The following is a 23,529-nucleotide window of genomic DNA, read 5'->3' as shown; positions in this document are numbered from 1 at the left end:
TATATATATATATATATATTTTACATTTGCTTCTCTCCGTATTCAACTGCATTGTGTAGTTACAGGGCCAACAAATCGTATCCTTGTATATTATAGACTCTACCTTTTTATTTAAATTAGTACTAAAGGCTAGGCACTTTTTACCTAAATGCATTCTCTGGATTAGAATAAAGAATGCCCAGTACATTTCTATGTTCCCCTGTACCACCCATATTTACCTGTGGTCTCTTGTCACCTCTGCTGGGTTTGGGAAGTTACTTGGTGTTCCCTAAACTTCCTGGTTTTGGGGGGGAGGGTACTGAGGACAGAGGAGTGATTGGCTCCTTCCGCCATCAATCAATCTGTTGGGAGGAGAGTGATGGTGGGAGCAGGGGCATGGCACAGCTGGGATTCTAGCACACACAGGGGTGTCCTCAGCACCCAGCTAGCTGATGGAGACACCCACAAACAGGTTGGGGGGGGGGAGAGAGCCTTTTGGAGACCAACTAGAAACTAAGAAAATACAAAAGTTGAAAGAAGAAGAATAGTGGATTTATGCAAGTGTGGGCCTCTTATTCATAAAAAGAAAAACAAATTAAGGTTTCATATCACCTTAAACCCACCTTAACTGCCAGCATATCACAGTTTATTTCCTTTGTCCTTTCATGGTAACATCTGTATACATCATCCAAACATATTTATTATGAAGAAACAGCTAATAATTGTGCTTATTCAAGTGTACTGCATACACCAGGAAACACATTTATTATGATATATTTGGTTGTATTTGACAATCCAAGCATTTCCAGGACCAGTATTTTTTCTTAAACTATATTTATTGTTAATTCCCTATCTGGACTACAGCAATGAGTATAATGTGGCCATTTAAAATACAGCAGTTATCTAACTAAACCAGGCAGCAGACCTGCCGAGAGCAGACAAGTTTAGATTGGCGTTAGATCATAAGAACGTTGTGATAGCTTCAGCACTGTCAGTGACACCAGAGGGGAGAAAAGCTGGAGCTGCAAAAATACGTCTCCCCATCATAGTTTCATTGTCCAGTGGCCAACTGAGATGTCGCTTCTTTTATCATAGAATTGCAGAACTTATTAACATAGGTATGCCTGCCTTATGCTGTAGCAACAGTAAAGATATATCAGTTATTTACATAACAATATAAGCAGCACTTTCCTATTTATAGAAAAATGTGTAGGTATTAGAAAAAAAATCAGTGTATGGTTTGCTCCCAAAGAAAATAATAGGTTCAGTATTACCCAGTAAATAATATTACAGGTAATAAGGACTGACATTAATTATCTCTGGATTATTCCCAAAAAGTCTATCCAAATTCAGAAACAGAAATTGAATATATTGAAACTTGTCAGTAGTAGATGTGGTGGTTGCCTTAGTTTCTTTTTATAGTGATATTTATCACTTTATTTTATAGTGATATGTATCCCTTTATTTTCACCTGCAGGACGTTACAAGGACATCCTAAGGTACGTTTTTGTAATTGCAGAAAATGCCCTTAGCCTGAAAAAAGAACTAATGCTGCCATCGGGTCTAAGAAATGGCAATCTGCAATCAGGGCCATCCCTATAATGAGGCAGCCTGGAGTTTGCAGTGTGCCTGCCACCCCCTTTTCCAGCCACAGCATACCAGGTAGTTAAGAGCCGGGTGGGGAGATGTGTAAGAGTCATATACATCTCTCCATCCAGCTCTTAGCAACCTGGGACAATCTTGCCGGCGTCCCACCGAGCTCCCTTTCAACCAGTGACATCATTGGTTGCCAGGAACTCCTCACCACCTCAGGCAGCAAAAAAGCTAGGGATGCCCCTGGCTGCAATCTATTAAATGTTTTGTTCTTGAGTTTAGATATACATTAACGACATACAGTACTGTATATTGCAACACAGTTTGGCAAATATGTTCATTATTGTGGGGCACTCTGACCTCTGTGTTAATGGTAGAATATCCTGAAACATTACACTTGTTTACAAGACTGTAGTGCAATATGTGGCATAATTCTGGAAAAGAGTTAGAGCTCTGAATTTCCAATGTGAACATGTACATAAATGGTGGACTCCTATGTAACCACACAGAAAGTGACAATAGCCCCAGAGCATATTGTTTGCTAATGACAGCTAATGGCTATCAGAGTGACAAATCCAATAGACTTCACGCCATGAATAATTATATATAAAAATGAAAAATGTATTGGTTTGTCACAAACAACTTTATAAAAGAACATTGGACAATGTGGTTAGAATAAAAAGATTTGCCCTTAGAAGGAACCTCCTAGTAACCCCCTCGGAGTCCCACGAATGAGGTTCAAATAGACAAAAGCAAGATGTATAGATAACATATGCAGTACTTCCGTCAATACATCTCTAGTATACAACAATGAACCCTCTAGTGGAACAAGCAAGGTGGGTAACAATATGGCAATCCACAAGTTTTGAGACAGTTTTGAGGCAATCCACACGTTTTTGTTTTGAGTCTTCATATTCGGGGTCTGGAGGTAATTTGCCTACCGGGTCCCATTCTTTGATGGATTGCCCCAATACAATGGCCCCTGGACCATGCATGTTTCATTACATTTAATCAATTGTTACTAGAAGTCAATTAAATAATTAGGCTTGGTCTACGACGATTGGATATATACGTTTAAGGGCCACACAATTTGAGTTAAGATTAGAACATTAATGCCAATCATCTAACAGGATATAAAAAACAATATACAAGTTTGCAAAGATGAGATGTAATCTCCAATTACCATATATGTTGAATCAAAATGTTCATGTCTATGTCAAATATGAAAAGACTATGTATTTCAAAAAATAAGGTATAAGCCTACAAAAAAGAGTGACAAATTATCTGATTATCATATATGTTGAACTAAATTGGGATTGATCATGCAAAACATGCAATACGATGTATTATGGAAAGATGATGTTTAAGTTTTTAATGATTGGATATATGTTTTATAATTGTTATATAGTTTAAACGTTAATGAAACTGACCTTGCTAAAGCATTGAATATCCTCCAAAAACATTGCATTGTGCCCAGTGGAAATAGGACTATGTTAAATTCATTGAGCACATATGACAGTTTTGGTTTTGCAATTAATTGTACAGTATATTAGACATGGTTTTCTGTTCAAGAGTTGTCCGCCGCGACGGCAGCTGATCCGCTCCTAGATTATAACGGGGGATGGTTTCCCTGGTTGCCCAGGTAGCGGCGGGTGAGGCTTGAGAGGCGCGTATGTGCTGGATTGGCACATGCGCAGTTTGAAGTCCACACCGCTGAATGGATGACCGGTACTCATCAATATCCAGTTAATCTCCATCCAGCGGTGGGGGTTATATAAGGGGAGGGGTAACAATGTGGGTCATATTACCGAATGGGCATATATTTATTGAATGTTTAATTTATGAGATCCAATTTTACCTTATTTATTCACAATTTTTTGTATGTCTAATAAATTTTGATCTAATTTTTATACAAGCAATGGTTGTATCTATCTCTCCACAAACCCTTTTTCCCCATTCTTTTGTTGTAACTAACAATATGGCAATGACAGTAGGAGTCAAGCGATGCTGGTGAGGCTCAACGCGTTTCGTGCCAAAGGGCGATTCGTCAGGAGCATGAGGTAGTCCTCTCAGTGCGTACTCAGCAGATGCTTAGCACAAGCAACAACCAATAGGATGGAACAGCCCGTAGTCCCAAGGTGGAGGATGGTGTAGGCACATCAGAGGCGCCTGTAGATGCTAGAGGAGAAACCCAAAAAAAAGGGGGTTTGTAAGGACCTCAACGCGTTGAGCCTCACCAGCATCGCTTGACTCCTACTGTCATTGCCATATTGTTACCCACCTTGCTTGTTCCACTAGAGGGTTCATTGTTGTATACTAGAGATGTATTGACGGAAGTACTCCATATGTTATCTATACATCTTCATCTTGCTATACATCTTGTCTATTTGAACCTCATTTGTGGGACTCCAAGGGGGTTACTAGGAGGTTCCTTCTAAGAGCGAATCTTTTTATTCTAACCACATTGTCAAATGTTCATTTATAACGTTGTTTTTGATAAACCAATACATTTTTCATTTTTATATATAATTATTCATGACGTGAAGTCTATTGGATTTGTCACTCTGATAGCCAACAAAAACCCTAATTTTCTCATCTCTATTGTGTCATTACTAATCCACTAGGGGTTGGCTCCCAGAGATCTTGGATCTGTGCACCCCAAACCAATTTTGTTTCATATTGTTTGCTAAGCAACATTAAGAACCTACCCTTACCAACATGTTTGGAAGTGATTCACGGGAACGGGAACAGTATCAGGTCTCATTTATGAAAACATCTGAAAGAAGAACCCTATGTAGCCGACAGCTAAACCAATTCAATCTTTTATTCTTCCAGTTCAGGTTTGAAAATTGAGGACATATGTGGTTGGTTTCAGACAGTATGACATATGAGACACACTAGTTGTGTTGTTCTGTTCACATAAATATACTACATGTTGCCATTTTGTTATGGTTTCCATTGTAAACTTTTAATATTTTGTTTCTGAACTTTTTTTACTGATAATTATTTTAGATGAGGTTTTACTAATACTTTGTACCAAGGCAAGAGTATGCCTCTTTGTCTAGAGTCTACACATCTTTTTATACAAGAAAGTATCTTGATCACTCTAGACCTTTCAGATTGGCAGGACATGCTGTTATGAAATCTATGGTCTACCAAAACGCTCAGATCCTACTCCAGCATTGTCTTCCCAAGGTGTACTCCCTCTAGAGTATTATATATCATGCATGTTTTTAGCCCCTAAGTGCATAACTTTGCTGTTATCAACATTAAATCATGAAGCTGGACAATCAAACAGTGCAGAGAACGTTTATTTGAACCCTTTAGACAATGATAACTCCTGCAGCTTTCAAGGCCAACAGATACCTATAGACACTAAATGGCAGTTATGGAACATGAAATTGTTTAAAGGTCTGCAACAGTGAATGTATGCGATGTGGGGATTCACCACCAACCTGAACCACATGTATCTGCCAGATTTGTTCATCACCATGGATGGTCATGTCAGTTGGAATTTTATTGTTGGAATAGATGAAGATCAGATACATTTTTAGCATTCTGGAGTAATCCAGATAGGTATTAAGGGTGCAAAACTTGTTCAGCTAAAGCTGGGTATACATGCTTATATTTTCTTTATTAAACCTGCCGGCTTAACATACAAAGTATAACAGATAACAAATCCCCCCGTTGTTGCCTTTGTATTCTGACAGTGTCCAATGGCTGTCAGAATATCCGAACAGAGTTTGCCGCTGATTGGCTGCTAGCTCCATTCAGAAGAGAATTTTCCAACCGCTTTCTTAAATCAGATGATCAATAGATGCCAGATGGAAGGATGTCGACAGAAGTCCATCAGAAACCAGACGAAATTTGATACATGCATACCCGGGTTTACAACAAAACTCCTGGCAGCTCCATGTACAAGCAATAACTAGCCTAAGTTCAGAAAAAAAACATGACATTTGGAAGTATCTGGAAGCTAGAAAAAGAATGAATAAAATAAAACTGCATGCCAACTGTAACAGGGACAATGTCTTGATTTATTCTGGATGTAAAACTAATGAGAATATTGTAATGTAAATGAATTGTAACCACCTAAGTGGAACACTTTACAGAGAAAACTAAAAATATAACTCCAGCTAGAGCTGCTGTTTTTTTAAATATATAATATTTATTCATGGGACTAATTTCACTTTATTTTTCTAAGTAGTAAAAAAAAAATTATACTGAGTCTAATAACTCAAAGCACTAAAAGGCAAAATCCCAGTTGCCAATAGTAACAAGTATTTTGTATTATGTGATTTAGAGACAAATAAAGTAAAACTTGAGCCGCGACAATTTACTATTCCACTTGGATTTTACAGAGCACAGAGCAAGTTAGAAACATCAGGCAATTATAACCAGGACAACAAAGACTGCAAGCAATGCTAGATTTGGTGAATAATAGGGAAAACAGGCCACATGAACCCAAATCTATAACTCTATATAACCAGTGAGAAATAATATATGGAAAAACTCCAATACTGTTTAAAGTGGCACTAAACTCAGGAGTTAAATCTGAAAAAATGCATTCAAGTACCTTAATTATGAACAATACTGGGGGGAATTTATTAAAACTGGAGCAGACAAAATCTGGAGCAGTTGCCCATGACAACCAATCAGCTTCTCTCTTTAGTTTGTTCATTTAAGATTTAAAAATGAAAGAAGCTGATTGGCTGCCGTGCACAGCTACTCCAGATTTTGTCTGCTCCAGTTTTGATAAATCTTTAAATTGGTGCTGACACTGTTCTTCCTTCTGGAGGGTAACTGCTTTTGTTCTCCATGGTCCCAGCGTTCAGCCAGCTTCGGCTTTCACCTCGGCTCAGTCGAGCCGAAGCATATGCCTTCGGCTCGACCGAGCTACTCGGCCAACTTCGGGAGCTGTACGGGCTATAGGGAATGGCCCGTACAGCAGCCCTTCGGTTCTACTGAACTAAAGGGCAAAGGGCACAGGCGGCTGAAGCTAGCCGAAGGATCAGCCGGAGCTACAGCTGATCCTTCGGCTAGCTTTGTGAATAACCCAATATGAAATAATATGAAACCAACAAAAAATGTTTACAGCACTAAACCTTTTATCCAAATTTTAACTCATTTGCATAAAAAAAGCATAAAAGGAAAAGTAGCAGTAAAAAAGTACTATTTGCAGTTAATCAGTAATTTTTTGTGTATTATTCTTCACAGTCCATGTAATGGGGGTGTGGATGGGTGTGTCTTTTGACTATATACTTTTTTCAATAGGTGTCCCTCTTTCCCATCTCAGAAAGTGTGCACAGACATACCCCCTATATGCACACACACTACACACACACATTTCAGCTCTCCGCTCTCTGATTCTATTCTCATGAGATGAAATCCTGTCTTCTAAACCACTTACATTATTAAGTTTATGACTTAAGCATTTGCCATATTTCATCATCAAAATGACTATAATCCTCAAAGTAAATCCCCAGGTTACAATTGATAACCAGCTTTTACTTATATGTCAGCAACTAGGGAATTTGGAGGTTTTAATATTTGCAATTTCCAAAATGCAAAGCTAAACTCTGAGGAAGCATTTGGCCAAGATATTAAATTATAGTGCAATTCAAATTATACAAATGTATTCAACCAAATTACTTCTGAGAACAGATGACATCATTAAACATTTCACTGGCATCAACTAGGTAATAATTTAAGAAACAGCATTCCTCAAAGTAAGATAATGCAGAGTAATAGAGAAGTGAATGGTTCTTTAATCTATACAGATGGACGGTAATAAGACAATTGACCCAGACTTTATATAAACCAGCGGTCACAAAGCAGATGAGTGCTAGAGTGCCCAAAGACTTATACAATTATTGAAAATGCTGCTTTTGGTGTTTCTTTAAATTATGACGATTATTGTGACCAGTATTGCTGAAACTGCATAATACTTTTTTTTCCTAACAAATTCCTACTCACGTGTTCAGATTTTAGGACTTTTGTGCAGACTGCACAAAAGTAGCTATAAGTCTGATTTGCATGAAAATAATCTAATTCCAGTACAGCCTACCCAATTTCAGATAATGCAATGCTTTAAAGCTACATGATCGATTACACAGCATGAATGCTTTAACCCTTGTGATTATAGGCAGTTGGCATTGGTCCTACTGACATACGGTAGCAAATATTGTGCACTAAAAATCAATAGAGACTTTCTGCACATCGATAAAGCAAATATGGGAAGTCTCTAGATTTATTTGTCACAGGCTTGTTTGACAGTAATCTAAGGAGGCATGGGGGTTAATTTACTAAAGGAAAAGGCAAGTTCACTTTGTTAAAGCAGAACTCCAAGCAAATCAAATCTTAACTCTTGCAGTGGGGCTACCCCCCAGCACTGCAAGGGTTAAGTGGTCCTTTTGTCTAGCGAGCTAAAATAACAAAGTTATACTCACTCAAACCACAATTCTGGCTTGCTCTTAGACCAGTCCCTTTAGCCTTTCTCTCCCTTCACTCCAGTGGTCTAAGGTCCTGTAAGGCATAACGTTCTATACAATGTTGAGGAGACAGGCTGGCGGGAGCAGTGCAGTTATTTTAGCTCCCTACACAAAACCCTTGCAGTGTGGGGGTAGCCCTACTGCAAGGGTTAAGATTTGATTTGCCCTGAGTTCTGTTTTAAGTGTATTGTCACTTTCCAAAGGTAGAGTTCACCCAGCTTAATAAATGAGGTGGAGACTTGTTCACTTTAATTATCCAATCATTTGAATTGTTTTTTTGTAATTTTTCTTGAACTTGGTATTTAAAGTGAACACAGTTTTACCAATTTATTTGTAAAGAGTGGGATCACTTAGCTTACTAAGCTAGGTGAACAAACTTTTTACAAAGTGAATATCCACTTTGCTAAGTGAACAGCCCCATCGGTTCCTATCTAATAAATGGCTAAATGCAGGAGTGTCTCTCTTGCCTGCAGAAGCTTGGTGACTTTAAAGAGTATTAACTAATCTAGGTTTACCAGGGTACTTACTAGGGTACTTACTAGGGTACTTAAACTAGCTTTAATACTTTTCATATAACCCCTCGGCTCACAGACCCGAATGGCATTTGGGAGCTCACGAATAGCATCTGGGAGCTCCCGAATGCTATGTGGTATACTATTTGACAGCTGACAATGTCAAATCGGCGGAGCGAGCCCCATTACGTCACGGCTCACTCCGCCCATCTGTTTACTTTCAGGCAGGAGATGTCATTTTGCGACGAGTTTTCGTAGGGTTCGGGTGGTCGTCGTGCAGCGGGACTTTTTTATTTCGGCGGTTGGGCGGGTGTTGTGCATCGTGATTGATGCTTGATTACATCGATGGAGAAATTTTTTTTTAAATTAAAGGGATAGTAAAAAATGGAATTTTTTTTTTTTCAATTAAAGGATTTTTTCTAAAAGTGTGGCTTGTTTATTCACATAGAATTGTAACCCTTTAGTGAATGAGTAGGGGTACAAGTACCCCTTACTCATTCACAAGTAGAGGGGGTGGCATCTGGGTGCCCCCTTAATTAAAGACCCCCTGCCAGCAGACCCCCACAACCACCGGGTCAGAGTTGTGGGGGAGGAGGCCCTTGTCCCCATCGGCATGGGGACACCCTCCCAATGCCTAGGGGGTGTGGCCTGGTAGGGCGCAGGGAGGGGGGGAGCGCTCGATCACACCCCCTCTCCCGTCTCTCAAGAGGCAGAGCCAGCTGTGCTTGCCCTCTACCCCCTCTGTCCCTCCAGCGAGCGCTGGAGGAACAGAGAGGGGAGGGGGGGGGATCCCTTTGGGAGTGATGACTGTGTTAGGGAACCAAGAAACCAGACTGAAACCTAAAGTGCAGGTTTAAAAATAAAAAGGAGTTTATTGAAAACAACAATAAACATAAATGGCAAAACTCAATAAAGAAAGTCTAGAACGTCGTCAGTGCCAAGCCAGGGGTCAGATGCCAAAACCAGGTCAGGGAGCACGGAAAGCAGGATGAACATGGACATTAGCCGGAGTCAGGAACCAGAAGATCAGTCAGCCAGAACCAGGGTCATACACGGAGAACAGGAACTGGAGAGCACTTGGTACATCAGAACAAATGCAGGGACAGTGACTGAATGGACAAGGTGAAGGTTAAATAGTGAACTGGTGCTTGCATCATCATTCTGAGACAGAATTTGCCAGGAGCCTTGCTACTAGCAGCACAGTGATGATGTTTGCGGGTTTGGAGATAAGAGGGCACCAAGGGGAAAAGCAGTGTCAGAAACACTACACCCATGCTGCAAGTACTGAACAAGGAAGGGTAAGAAACCCTGACAGTCACTGCTCTCTGCAGGGAGATCATAAAATAAGTGATCAGCGGTATGTGATTGCTAAGTTCTCGATCAATAGAGATGAAGTGTGACAGTTGCAGTGTCACACATCGGCTCTAACTATGGGAATGAGTGCATTTCACTCTCCCCATAATCCTTTAAATTATAGGGAACTTTTCACCTGTGCAAATGTCATATTCACCACTATAAAAAAAGTCCCACAATGTTGCTTTTTAATAATAATAATTATATTAATAATAATGCTTTAAGTGATGCAAGAAAGGCAATAAATTATGAATGCAACTCCACCTCCAGGGACCATGAGCCTGGCGTAATTTACTTCCTCTGTCTATCCCCTGTTATAACACTGCTGAAAGTCAAATCTCATTGTGTGCCACCAGTGTATAAAACATTTTGAATATTTTATGCATGATGGTCACCCAAAGAAAAAAAGCGGCACAATTTTTGTTGTGATTTTTATTTCCTGAAATAAAAGTTGACAGAAAGAATGACTTTGCTTAGGATGCAGAGAATGTAAAAAACAAGTTTCATAGGGGACAAAGTAAACTGCAGCGTAATCTCCCTCAACTTTCGTTAATTACTTTTTGGCTTGTAAATGACGATGTCTGATCTTCCGCAAACAGAACGCCGCAGTCAAATTTCCATGGTGACAAGCCTCTGCTAATACCCAGGCTTTTTCTTTGCCCGCAGCATAACTGCATACTACAAGTGAGATATAAACACTTCTATCAACATATGTATTATAATTATTTTTTCTTGTTTAGTAAGTCAATACAAAAGAAATATTATGCCCATTTTGGTGCTGGCGTGTGCTGTCAGCAGATGTGACAAAGAAAATCCAAGCAGATGGGATACATCTGTTAATCATAAACATCCTTTCATTAGTGCCGTTGTCACATTTATTTGGAGGTATGTTTATTTTTTAGTGTATCAGCTAATGAGAGCCCTGAATTTACATTGCCGTTCGTATGGGTAATGTCTGTTCTTAGCAATATGCTTGTTTATATTTGGCAAAGAACACATGCAAATGAGGATTTACCTATCTGAAACTATCATCTAACATTACATTTGTATACATACATTGATTAATATGTTGCATACTTTTGTTTTTAGGTATGCACTACATTTTAGATTTCTAATTAGGTATGACAGGTGTTTTGGTCACACTTGTGACGTGCTTCTGCTTTTGACACTCAAACACTGCCACATCTCCAACAGGTAGAGGGGGCACAGAGAGCTCTTCTCTAATGCAGCACACAGACATTTAATTTCTCAATGGATACCATGCTTTTATTGAGCGCACATATAAATGGTATAAGGCAACATGGTACCCGTGAAACATGCCACATGGCAAAATATGACATCATGGCATCTCAGTAACATTATATATAGCAAATTGGCACTTGTTTAATAAGCATTACAGTATATTAACATGGCATCTGCTGTTATTAGGCCAAACAAATTACGTTTACCACGCAATATATAACTGGCCAGTAAAGGTAGAATTCCAGGATGCCAGCAGAAAAAGATAAGGACGTGTGGTAATAGGAAGCACAGTAGCCTAAAAAAAGGATTATAGAGGTGTAACACTGTCTATATTTTTGATATTGAAACATTTACCATTAATTCAGTGAAAAACTTACACTCTAACAATAAACTAATTTTAATGGTCTTCCACTTCCATGTGTGTACTTCACATGTGACAGTTCTTTCTTCCTCCCTCTAACCAGGATGGCAGGGAGAATAGATTAGGAGGTTACAATGTAGAGGAAGGTTTTAGCTTTTGCTATTAACTTATCATGAACTTTGCTAACCCTATGAGCTCTTAAAGGTGCAGAACTGTCCTTTATGAAATATTACTGCAACTATAATAAATGTAAATATTCATCACAGTTTTTGGCATTGCCCTTGGAGAAATTAAAACCAAATGATTAGGGTTAAGGGACTGGCTCTCTGGATAATTAGAAAACAATGTTGTTATATTAGAATCTAACTAATGATCTAATTAATAGATTATTAACTATTACTGGTATCAATATGGATTGGATATGAATCAACCAATCAGATCACTCTTCATATCTCATCATACACTATATTACCAAAAGTATTGGGACGCCTGCCGCACATGAACTTTAATGGCATCCCAGTCTTAGTCCGTAGGTTTCAATATTGAGTTGGCCCACCCTTTGCGGCTATAACAGCTTCAACTTTTCTGGGAAGGCTGTCCACAAGGTTTAAAAGTGTGTCTATGGGAATGTTTGACCATTCTTCCAGAAGCGCATTTGTGAGGTCAGGTACTGATGATGGAAGAGAAGGCCTGGCTCGCAGTCTCCGCTCTAATTCATCCCAAAGGTGTTCTATCGGGTTGAGGTCAGGACTCTGTGCAGGCCAGTCAAGTTCCTCCACCCCAAACTCGCTCATTCATGTCTTTATGGACCTTGCTTTGGGCTCTGGTGCGCAGTCATGTTGGAACAGGAAGGGGCCATCCCCAAACTGTTCCCACAAAGAATCAAGAAATTGTCCAAAATGTCTTGGTATGCTGATGCCTTAAGAGTTCCCTTCACTGGAAGTAAGGGGCCAAGCCCAACCCCTGAAAAACAACCCCAAACCATAATCCGCCCTCCACCAAACTTTGCACTTGGCACAATGCATTCAGGCAAGTACCGTTCCACTGGCAACCGCCAAACCCAGACACGTCCATCGGATTGCCAGACAGAGAAGTGTGATTCTTCATTACAAGGAACACGTCTCCACTTCTCTAGAGTCCAGTGGCAGTGTGCTTTACACCACTGCATCCGACGCTTTGCATTGCACTTGGGTATGTAAGGCTTGGATGCAGCTGCCCGGTAATGGAAACCCATTCCATGAAGCTCTCTACGCACTCTTGTTGTGCCAATCTGAAGGCTACACGAAGTTTGGAGGTCTGTAGCTATTGATTCTGCAGACAGTTGGTGACTTCAGCATGCGCTGACCCCGCTGTATTACAGCACCCCTTCGGTTCAGTAGGCCGAAGCTAGCCGAAGGATCGGCCAAAGCTACGGCCAGATCCTTCGGCAGCTTCGTGAATAGACCCCATAGTGTTTCTTCCTACCTCCCAATATTGCTTATTAATATGTTGGCATGGTCAGAGTTAGATGACTCCATCTGTTCAGCCCTTAAGCACACCTCTCTTTTGATCAAACATGAGTGCCACATTTAAAATAATATTTCTGGGATCCTGTTAGTTTATGAAAACAGTTGTTATTGTAAATTTGAATTCCTTTTTTTCGCTTATTCATTTTTAAAATATTTTTTGACAGATGTGTTGCAAAATTATGCTATTGAGTCACAGAAGGTTTATTTGTGATTTGCTGTTTTTACGTAAATATGATACACATTTAAAATAATATTTCTGGGATCCTGTTAGTTTATGAAAACAGTTGTTATTGTAAATTTGAATTCCTTTTTTTCGCTTATTCATTTTTAAAATATTTTTTGACAGATGTGTTGCAAAATTATGCTATTGAGTCACAGAAGGTTTATTTGTGATTTGCTGTTTTTACGTAAATATGATACACATTTAAAATAATATTTCTGGGATCCTGTTAGTTTATGAAAACAGTTGTTATTGTAAATTTGAATTCCTTTTTTTCGCTTATTCATTTTTAAAATATTTTTTGACAGATGTGTTGCAAAATTATGAATTGAGTCACAGAAGGTTTATTTGTGATTTGCTGTTTTTACGTAAATATGATACAATTCCAAGCTATCCATATGCAAAGTAAAGCCAACCTATTGGAATTGTTTGAAGTCAAATGGGAATTTAACAGGGCTGGTGAAAATCCTAATTTGGTAAGTCTGGCAATGGGTATGGGGACACTTCAATGAGTGTTTGCAATCATAAAAAAAACATTAGTTCATAGGGGATGAAGAAAGGTTGGTCCACTAAAACTTAGCACATAGCAAAATTTAGACAGCCACGGTCAAAACTATTAAATCTACACTTCTTTTGCCAACCTCCTTCAGTTTAGACTTAGAAAGAAAGAAATGGTTTAACCACCTTAGAGCTTCTGTTCCTTAAATTGGAATGTTAAGTTCAGGAAGCAAAGCATCCTTGAGATGCACTTAGTCACTAGTTTGTTGCCAAGATTCTATTGACAAATACAATACAAGATTTCAGATATTTGATGCTCACTGAAAAGCACAGTGTTTGATCAAACATAGACAATAGGATCACAGGCTGTTCATTTTACATATCTGGACCAGATAAACCAGGATAAAAAAGTCAATTCAGTTGAAATCAATAGAGCTGGCGGTGCTTTGGTTTTAGGTTAATTATTGACAGTTTTATCTGTACCATCTGCCAAATTGTCCAGGGAGTGATTATAAGTTCAAAGGATTTTAGAGCTTCTTTTTTGCAACATACATAATATATTCTATACCTTAAATAACCTACACAATGAACCAAAGCAAAAAAGAAAAGAATAAAGCCTCATAATTTGTAATGATAGTATTATCTGCATACCTTGTTATCTGTGTAATAAAGACTTTATTCAAAACTTACATAAGACAAATAGTAAAGTATTTACCTGTAACCAAAGTCTGTCATTTGCTGCTGTTTTTCCATTTGCCATACATGTGAAGGTGGCAAACTGACCAGCATTAACATCCTCTATTTTAACCCGTACAAAATGTGGTGTTTTACCTGAAAAAATACAATTGGAAAGCACAATCATTTTTTAAAGTTCACCACATACAAATGTATACCATGACCATTATGTGTGAGGTGAAATAACCAATAAAACCGATGTGTCTAATAAATTACATTATAATTTTGTTGTCACCACTATTTCTGCTAGGAAGCAGAATAATCTCTATAGCATCCTGTATAGTCACAAGTGGGTTCAGGGACAAGTAAGGCCCAATAAAGTATCCTTCTCCATTATTCAGCTTAAAACCTAGGACTGATTGCCCAGATGGTGTTGTCTGCAATCAATGTAACAAGTCTCAGTACTGCAGGCTTTGCTAATATCTTTGGGGTTTGTAAGCTGTGACCACAACCTCTTCCCAGCAGCCTGGGGTGATCAAACTGTTACCATCCCTGTCTGTCTTACTTTAGGGTGACTTTAGAAATAAAGTCTTTATTATTTTGATCTTTGATTGTTGGTGAATATATACGGATTCAGAACCCACATTCTGTTTAACTGAGGGTTTAGCTAAGGGTTTCAATGGGCCCATAGTATGGAGAATGGTTTTCAGAGACAGATTTGCTTCAAGTGGGAATTAGATGATGTCGAGGGAGTTCAACTATGTTTGAGAAGGCAGATATGTTGCTTTACATGTGGGTGAGATAACGGAGGTGAGAGGGGCTGTTTTACAAGGTTATAAAATGTGTAAGGGTAAGGTGGTGGGGAATTAAAGTTAAATAACTTCTAGAGCAGAACTTGAGAACCTCTGATTTAATAAATGCTGACTAGAGAAATAAAGGAAAACAAGACTTACTGCAGGGGTGTCCTAGAACTTTCACTTCATCTATTGCAATGTATCCGTGTTGATCTGAGGTAATATCTTCAAAATAAACCTAAAAATAAAAAGATCAGATACGTCACAATATAATATTTTCAAAATATGCACTGAAAATACAAGACATAACGTCACAAAAATCCTTTTTACATGTATGCTATCGCACTATTTACAATCAGTAGTAAAAGTTCAGAATTTCCAAATTACATTAATAGAACTGAAATACATTATCTAGTTCAATTTTGCCTGGAGTTCAGCTTTAATTATTTGTTATTGTATTATACATTTATAGAATATAGCACTGTTTGTAATCTGGTATATGTCCATGTTAAGTGGAGCATCGATGTTGAGCAGGCATACCTGAGATTTTTCCACAGGCCAAAGTACAATGTTATGAATGATGGCATTCTCTGAAATATATTAAGGTGACAACAAACTTAAATCTTAAAGCGTTAAATCTTAAAAATGCATTCAAATACCCCAACTACTAATAAAAATGTAACTTATTTGTGTATCACTCGGCTGTCGATCCTCAAGTCATGTCTAAATTCATGCTGACACTGTCCTTCCTTCTGGAGGGTGGCTACTTTTGTTCCCTATGGTCCCTGTGTGTGTTGTAAAGTAGTCACCGCTCCAAGCTCACTCCCGTGATGTACTACAATTTCAATACAAATTAGTAAACTAAACAATTGTAGCCTATCACAGGAGTGAGCTTGGAGCGGTGTCTACTTTACAACGCACACAGGGACCATTGGGAACAAAAGTAGCCACCCTCCAGAAGAAAGGACAGTGTTAGCATGAATTCAGAGATGATTTGAGGATCTACGGCTGAGTGAAGATACATTTCTGTTAATAGTTAAGGTACATGAATGTGTTTTTAAGATGTAACTCCTAAGTTTAGTGTCACCTTAATTACATTATGTAAATTATATAGATGACGCTAAATCATCATACAGATTGATGATGTGTAACGTGACTATCAGTTTCCTTGGCTTTGTTGCATGCACAGCACCTGTTTGGGCATAATTGTTGCTTATGTTTGTTTTAAATGCAGCAGAAATGATTACACTGATTATAAGTAAGGGACTTCCCTAATTAGATCAGAATCATCACATCCAAATGTTGAACACCACATTGGCACAACACTGAAACAGATGTAATCTGCTTGTTCTACTCTATTCCAAACTTTGCAGGATTAACATGGGTAACCTCCATGCAAGCAATGACGTGCTATTGTAGATTGTTTCTGATCAATAAATGGTGTTGTGTTGATAATTGAAGTGTCTATAATGGCCATGTCACCCATCTGTCTTCATAAACCGCAGTTAACTATTTGAGAGTGCAACTAAATGGTAGCTCGTCAATAACAGAAAGAGGATTTGTTCACGCTTATAGCATGCTAGAGCAATCAACTTAATTTTTCCAGAGCTGTTAACAAAATCATCAGTTCATAATTTGGATGTTTTTGCTGGCATAATGGTAATAAATATGAGGATAGAGTGACAGACACATTGTATGACCTAGGCTTGAGATTACTATTAGTGGTATTTGCAATACAACTTGTATTATGACTAAGCTTGTAGACATGGATGTTGATTGGGGTTAATTAGTGAGCACTCCTTCCAAGTGCCCTCTAGCTGAAAGAGAGTGTGTACTGGACTGCACAGTAGTAAACTGGTTGTAGTTTAGCCTTGTGTGACCAAAAATGCTGCATGCAATGTTTGGGCCACATACAGTATGTAGGCTACATCCCCCGGTGGGCCATTCTGCCAAGAAAGTGTTTGCTATGCAGGTAGAATGTTGCCTGAGTTCATGTGAACCAGTAAAGGCTATCTTATGGAACACTAAGATGCCTTCTGTAAGAAATGCTTGTAATCACATAAAGAGGTCAACTACTGGAAAGTCTACATGCTATGGGGCAATTCAGTAATGTAAACACAGCGCCAGGGATATCAGGTTATGTCATTGACCAAATATTGTCATGACCATAATTGGGCAATAACATCACCTGGGATTCCCAGCGCTGTGTTTACATTACCACAGCTCCATCATTGACTATATTAGGTTATGGAATCTCTGGCATGATGTCTGCATTACAGCAGTGTCAGGAATTTTAGTGGGTGAACTGGCTTCAACAGTTTGGCAGGTCGGAGAACAGACTGAGTTCACCTCAAAGCCAGGTCCAACCTGAACTCGAATCTTGTCCCTTGATGGCAGCTGTGGTCTGCAACTACATTGCTGCATCATGCATGCCCTGGAAGCCCTTTGCCCTTTTGGAAAGGGTTGTTTGCATTTGATGTATGCCTAAACGAGAAGTATTGGGAAAGTAGAATATACTCTTCCCAATACTTAGAGCTGGCATATGACACTGCCGGTATCACATGCTGGTTCTATAGATCGAGAATTAGCAATCACTGACCGCTGATCACTCAGCTTACAGTCTTCTCCCTGCAGCACCCTTCTCTGTTAGCTCATTGGAGAGACAGACAGGGGAGGGGGCGGGCACAGCTGGCTCTGGCTGTAGAGAGGCAGAGCCAGCTGTCAATCAGGCAGCAGGGTGGATGCTGACAATATTGTTGGCATCTTCCCCAACTTCAGCTCAGCTCTGCTCTGTCAGCAGTAGCCTGCCAAATGCTGATGTTGGGCCCCAGGAGGACATTAGTAAATGCACTCCTTTGTCCCAAAAGAGGACAAAAGCCCAAAAAGAAGGTTTGTCTTTAGTTATCTTTTAAAGAAATTAAAAATATTCAAACTGTATAGTATTTGAGACAAATAAACGTCACAGTTTAAGATATACACGGATAAATAACTCTGCTAAAGAGGTGAACAAATTACAAGTGGCCTTCGATTAAAAGCGCATACACCACATCTTTAGCTGTCCTAGTTAACTAGCAAAGCATTGACACCAATCAGCTGTCACAACAGGGGATGGCAGATCAACTCCGTGACAAAGAAGGAGAAAGCCAGCGTACTAGATAAAAGTGCTTTCTGCTCTGTTTCTCTTAAAAAAAAAAAATCAGTGTTTGCCAAGTATTCTCTAATGAAAGCCCAGGGTGAAATTAAGAGTGTTGAGAGGCTCTAAAGAGACATTGTTTTTTTCCAGGAACATTAATACAGTATTGCCAATGTACTGTTATGCACAAATGTAACACACCTCAGTGTTCAAGGACTCTTGTTTGCATGGTGATTTTATCAATACTTGCAATATTTAATGCTCCATCTGCCTGTTATAAAACACGGCAGCCATGTGGGTATGAATGTCGCTGCTCTCTGACAGGACTTCAATGGAGTGAGGTGTAGCTAGCATGTGATCTCCTATCATAGCGGAAATCAACATCATAGATTGTTCTGCCTGGCTGGATCCTGGTACTGCTTTTCTCATGGGCTGTCATCCAAGTGCAAAGTCTATTTTAAGCTGCGATGCAGTTTTTGTAACAGGTAAACGTTAAGCTTCAATAAGAAGCAGAGGGACAGTAGGCAAAAGCAAACATCCGCCTGTGGTTCCCCATTCGGTCCAAAACCTGATTCCTGCTACCTAGTGGCTGTCATTTGTCCTTTTCTATTTCTATGGACCCTTTCCATTTCTATGGACGCTGTTAGATTTTGGAGATATGCCCTGGCAAATATTCAAATTCTGAACTTTTCTCTTTAAACCTGGTTCTGAAAAGCATTTTAATGAAATCTCTTTGTTTTTGGAAAATGCATCTCATATATCAGCATTACACCATGGTCTTGCTGACAGCGTTGTCAGAACCCAACTATTGTAGAATAATTAAAGTAGAACTGAAGACAAAACTTTTTTTTTTTTTTTTTAGTTTTGGATAGAGTAAGGGAACATTATAACTCCTGCCAGCCTTTTTTGCTATCTGTGTTCCATTGGAGTTCCCTTCCCTAGCCACAACGGGAAGTGAGAGGAAACCCCTCCAAGGAGATGAAAATCCCTGGTGGTCAACAGGGTCACCAGAACTGTCCCCATTGAAAGACTTCCAATTTATTGCTGTTCTAAAAAAAAACAAAATTTGTGATTTTCACTAAAAGTTCACTTTCGGTGATAATGGTCACCAGGAGAAAGAGAGGGTAAATCTCCCTATTAACCGCTTGAAGACCAGGTGTTTAGACCCCCTTCCTGGCCAGGCCATTTTTCAGTATTCAGCGCTGCAGTACTTTGACTGACATTTATTCCGTCATGCAACGCTGTACTGAAATTAATTTTATACCATTTTTTGGGGACACAAAGAGCTTTCTTTTGGCGGTATTTAATCACCACTTTTATTTTTTACTATATTTTGGGAAAATTACTGAACATTTTGAAAAAAAAATGTTTTTTTTTTACATTATGTTATGAAACATTTATTATTACCCTATTTTTTGGGTGAAATATACAAGATGGGGTGACACCGGGTAAATTGACACCAAATATGTCAAGCTTAAAAATTGTGCGTACCCACGAAATCGCAAAAAACTACCATACCCAAAATTGACTATACGTGACGCTTTAAAAGCTTTTACCGCTCATCAATGTCGTGTTATCAGTGATTAATGGCCCAAAAATTATTGCTCTCACTGCAACGTTCGCGGCGATATGTAACATGTGCAGCGTAATGGGTGCAATCGTCGTTTACGCAGGTATGCGGACCCGATGCATGTTTGCATGCGTGTATGTATGGGTGGGGACCTATGTCCCCACCCATAATGTCACCTAGGACCCCCGAAGAAGCTGATGAAGCAGAGATCTGCTTCATCAGCTTCTCTCCAGCTTCTGAAGCTGGAGAGTGGCACAAGAATGCGGAAGTGATGTAAAATACATCACTTCCGCATTCTTACAGAGGAGAGGGGACCGGAGGGAGATCGCGTGCGATTGGGAGATCTCCCTCTGATCCCCTGTCAGAGAGGCACTATGCTGGTCCCGGGCTCGCACCGGGCACAGCGGAGCCCGGGATCATCGTGACAACGGGAGAGGGGGCTGCGGAGGGAGGTGTGGGACACGGGTTGGCAGTTCATACAAACAATCCGCCGGCTCTATAGCTGGCAGATCGCTTGTATGTTATCAAGCATCGCTGCCTGTTTTTAAATTGTCGGTATTTCCCGCTCGCACGCGCCGCACGGTCGCGCACAAGTGGGCGTGGCTGAGAGGACGTCTAAAGACGCCCGCTCAGATCTAACTGTTTATTTCAGTTACATAAGAAACATAAAGATATGTAACTTAACATAAATAACAACTTCATAAAAAATAAACTTACAGTGTAGTTAAAGGAGAACTATGGGGTTAAGGCTTTTCCCCATAGTTCTCCTTAGGGTAACGGGAGGACACAAACTAGCATCCTCCCGTCACCCTAGGCTCAGTATACCGCGAGCTGTAGCTCAGTATACCGCGAGCTTATGTCTGGATCCGCCCAGCTGCATGACTGACTAGAGGCAGAGCCAGCTTTACCCGCCCCCTCCCCCGTCCGTTCCGCCAGTTAGAGCTTGCTCACCTCCCGATCTACTAAGCCGACCTGTGACAGTCTCATTGTCACAGTTCGGCTAGAACTATGAGGTGAGTGAAAAGCACTCACCTCATAGTTCTCCTTTAAGGACACAGACAGCAATAAAAACCTGACAGGTGTTCTAATCCCTCTCCACTCTATCCACAACTAAAAGGAAAATGTGGCTCGAGTTGCACTTTAGATAACATAGTGTCACTGCAATATTTAAAATGACTCTCATATGTGAGGTTAAATCATGGCATTGAAGGGCTTTCTTAAAAAAAAATGGAGACTATACTTTTATTTTGTTGGAACTATAAAACTGAACTGCAGGCTAACAGCTAAATGTATGGCTAAAATGCATACAGAGCAGCTGCTCTATCTGCCAAAGATTTGTATTGCTGTCCATCTAGTCATAAGATTTGCACAGCCCTGACAGACAGCAGAGCCAAGCTGGTCACTTGACTCTCATAAACCACAGCAAAACAGACAGGTCGCCACCCCACCCCCAGCTTGTAAATGGACCATAGAGGAGAAGCAACAGACTGATGAGGTCATTCTTCTGCTCTCTCCTCTTGCCATGATGTTCTTTATTAACACATAACAATGCAGCACATTGAAATTGACTTTTACCCACTTACACTAAAAATCCCATCAGCATGCAGCTCTGCATGCTGATATGAAATCATCTTACATTCATTAGTTGAAAAAACATATTTTCCTTTTTGCTTACAATTACTGTTTTTATACTTCCTGGTTCTCTTGGGCATTAGTGATGTAATTTGTCCAAACATTGCATCCTGGGAAGGTTACATCAGCAGAGCACTGCTGGGAAATCTCATCTGTAATCTCAGGAGATCTCAGGGAAAGGCATTTTCCTACCCTGAGAATGATGTGCATGGTCACATGTTCTGGTCACATGTGCCAGAGTTCCAGGAAGTAATGGGAGATGTATTAATCTGCCCTTAGTAAACATGGCCACTGTCTGAGGACTGGGGAAGAAGAGAGAAGTAAAGTATGCAAAGAATACGAAGCCGGCAATTATCTAGGTGTGTGTAGATTGTCATCACTAAACATTTCTAAAGGTGTGTTTGTTGTTATTTTAAAGATATGGGTAAAGGTTCGCTTTAAATTGGCTCTCAGTGTTGTAGCCCCCCAATCTGAGTATTTCTGATTGCAAGATTACAGGAGGCTCATACCAAGTCACATTTGGGTACTTAAAGAGTTACAACCCAAGAGTAAGCAAACTCAAGAAAAAAAAATGTAATACATTGCCGTTTACCAATGATAAGATGTGGTGGTTGTGGGCTTCCTTTATTTTCAACTGGTGATTCTGTCATGGAAGCTCAACTTCAGCCTTATCTTCAGTCTTGTACAGTTGTAGATGCTAACTCTAAATTCACTGTACACCGTGAGTGTCCTATTGCGTGTATTTAAAACTGCAGCAAGTAAGTCAGATAGATCTCACCTCATTTCCTGGCTAAAGGATGTCTAGCGTCATCTAGCACTTTCCTCCCCAGCCATGCTGTTCATTGCCCGCCCCTTTCATTCAATGGATGCTTACATGTGGACATTAACTAGGGTGGTCTGCATGCAATTGCAGTCTGCTTAGGAATGCTCACTTCTTCAGACTGAGATTCATCAATCAAGGCATTGTGATATTTACATGACTCCTCCCAAGAGCCAGCCCACTGCTTGCCTCAGGGCTCTTGAAAGGAGTTGTGAGGTAGGATGCTGTGATGTTTTCAGGATGCTGTGTACAATACCCTGCTGGCCCCTCCCACCAGCCATGATCTGCCTACATTGCATAGAACTCTGTGAAGGTTCTCATTCATCCAGGTCATGGTATATCTGTAAAAAATAAATCAAGGCAACTGCACTTGCTGTATTTTTCTTGAAGACGTTTTTCTAGTCATCCGACCAGCTTTCTCAATTCTGAATTGAAAAAACTAGTTAGATGACCAGCAGAACATCTTCAAGGAAAACACAGCAAGTTTAGTTGCCTTGATTTTTTTCCCCAAATATACATTGCCTAGAGAAGCACAGAGACCCGGCAAGGACATCACAAGAAATAAAATAAGGTATGTAATGAAAAGAGATTTTTAAAAATTTCAATAGCATGTTCTTGAGGGGGTAGAAAGGAATCAGGTAAAAGGTAAGAATCAGGTAAAATGTAAGAAGAATAAACGTCACCTTGAACACACTTTCTGTTCTATGGTGACAACACTCACTCATTGCATTTTACATATGGACGAGCTGCGTTATTACCCTTAGAAAGAAAATGGACTTGGACAACAGAACAACTCCCTCTCTCCTAATTTTCATAACATAGGGGGAAGGTGATCTGCAGTTCACAGAGATGAACCAAACTGAGCTGGTAGCAATGTTAGAGACTTCAGTACAGCACTGTCAGATCACTACAGGAAGCTCACTGGATTTCTGGCAGGATCTACTTGTATTTTTTTTTGCACTTATCAAACAGATATAACCACACTTTATCAAGGGCACATTTAACAGACCAAACGGGAGCAAATATGAGAAATTCATGGTTGGAGTTTACATACACTAATGATTTTTTTCCACTTGTATATGTATTTATTAGGGATGCACCGATATATAGCCTGCCGAAACATATCAGTTGAAAATGGCACTTTTGGC

At 39.7% G+C, this 23,529-nt stretch overlaps 1 protein-coding gene across 9 annotated transcripts in view; it reads right to left on the bottom strand.

Moving 5' to 3' along the window:
* The window catches only part of PTPRM (protein tyrosine phosphatase, receptor type M), a 606,372-nt gene that overhangs the window by 363,023 nt on the left and 219,820 nt on the right, over nucleotides 1–23,529 (bottom strand). For all 9 annotated transcript variants that reach the window (XM_018553724.1, XM_018553732.1, XM_018553757.1 and 6 more), the window contains exons 4-5: nucleotides 15,386–15,464; nucleotides 14,473–14,588 (exon numbers count right to left, since the gene is read on the bottom strand). In XM_018553724.1, coding sequence (XP_018409226.1) covers nucleotides 14,473–14,588; nucleotides 15,386–15,464 — 195 coding nt within the window. The remainder of the gene's footprint in view (nucleotides 1–14,472; nucleotides 14,589–15,385; nucleotides 15,465–23,529) is intronic.

Source organism: Nanorana parkeri, unplaced genomic scaffold, assembly GCF_000935625.1.
Source record: "Nanorana parkeri isolate BGI_ZX_2015 unplaced genomic scaffold, ASM93562v1 scaffold7, whole genome shotgun sequence".
Classification (NCBI taxonomy): domain Eukaryota; kingdom Metazoa; phylum Chordata; class Amphibia; order Anura; family Dicroglossidae; genus Nanorana; species Nanorana parkeri.
The sequence above is the reverse complement of the archived record's forward strand: the minus strand, read 5'-3'. Positions and strand labels throughout refer to the sequence as shown.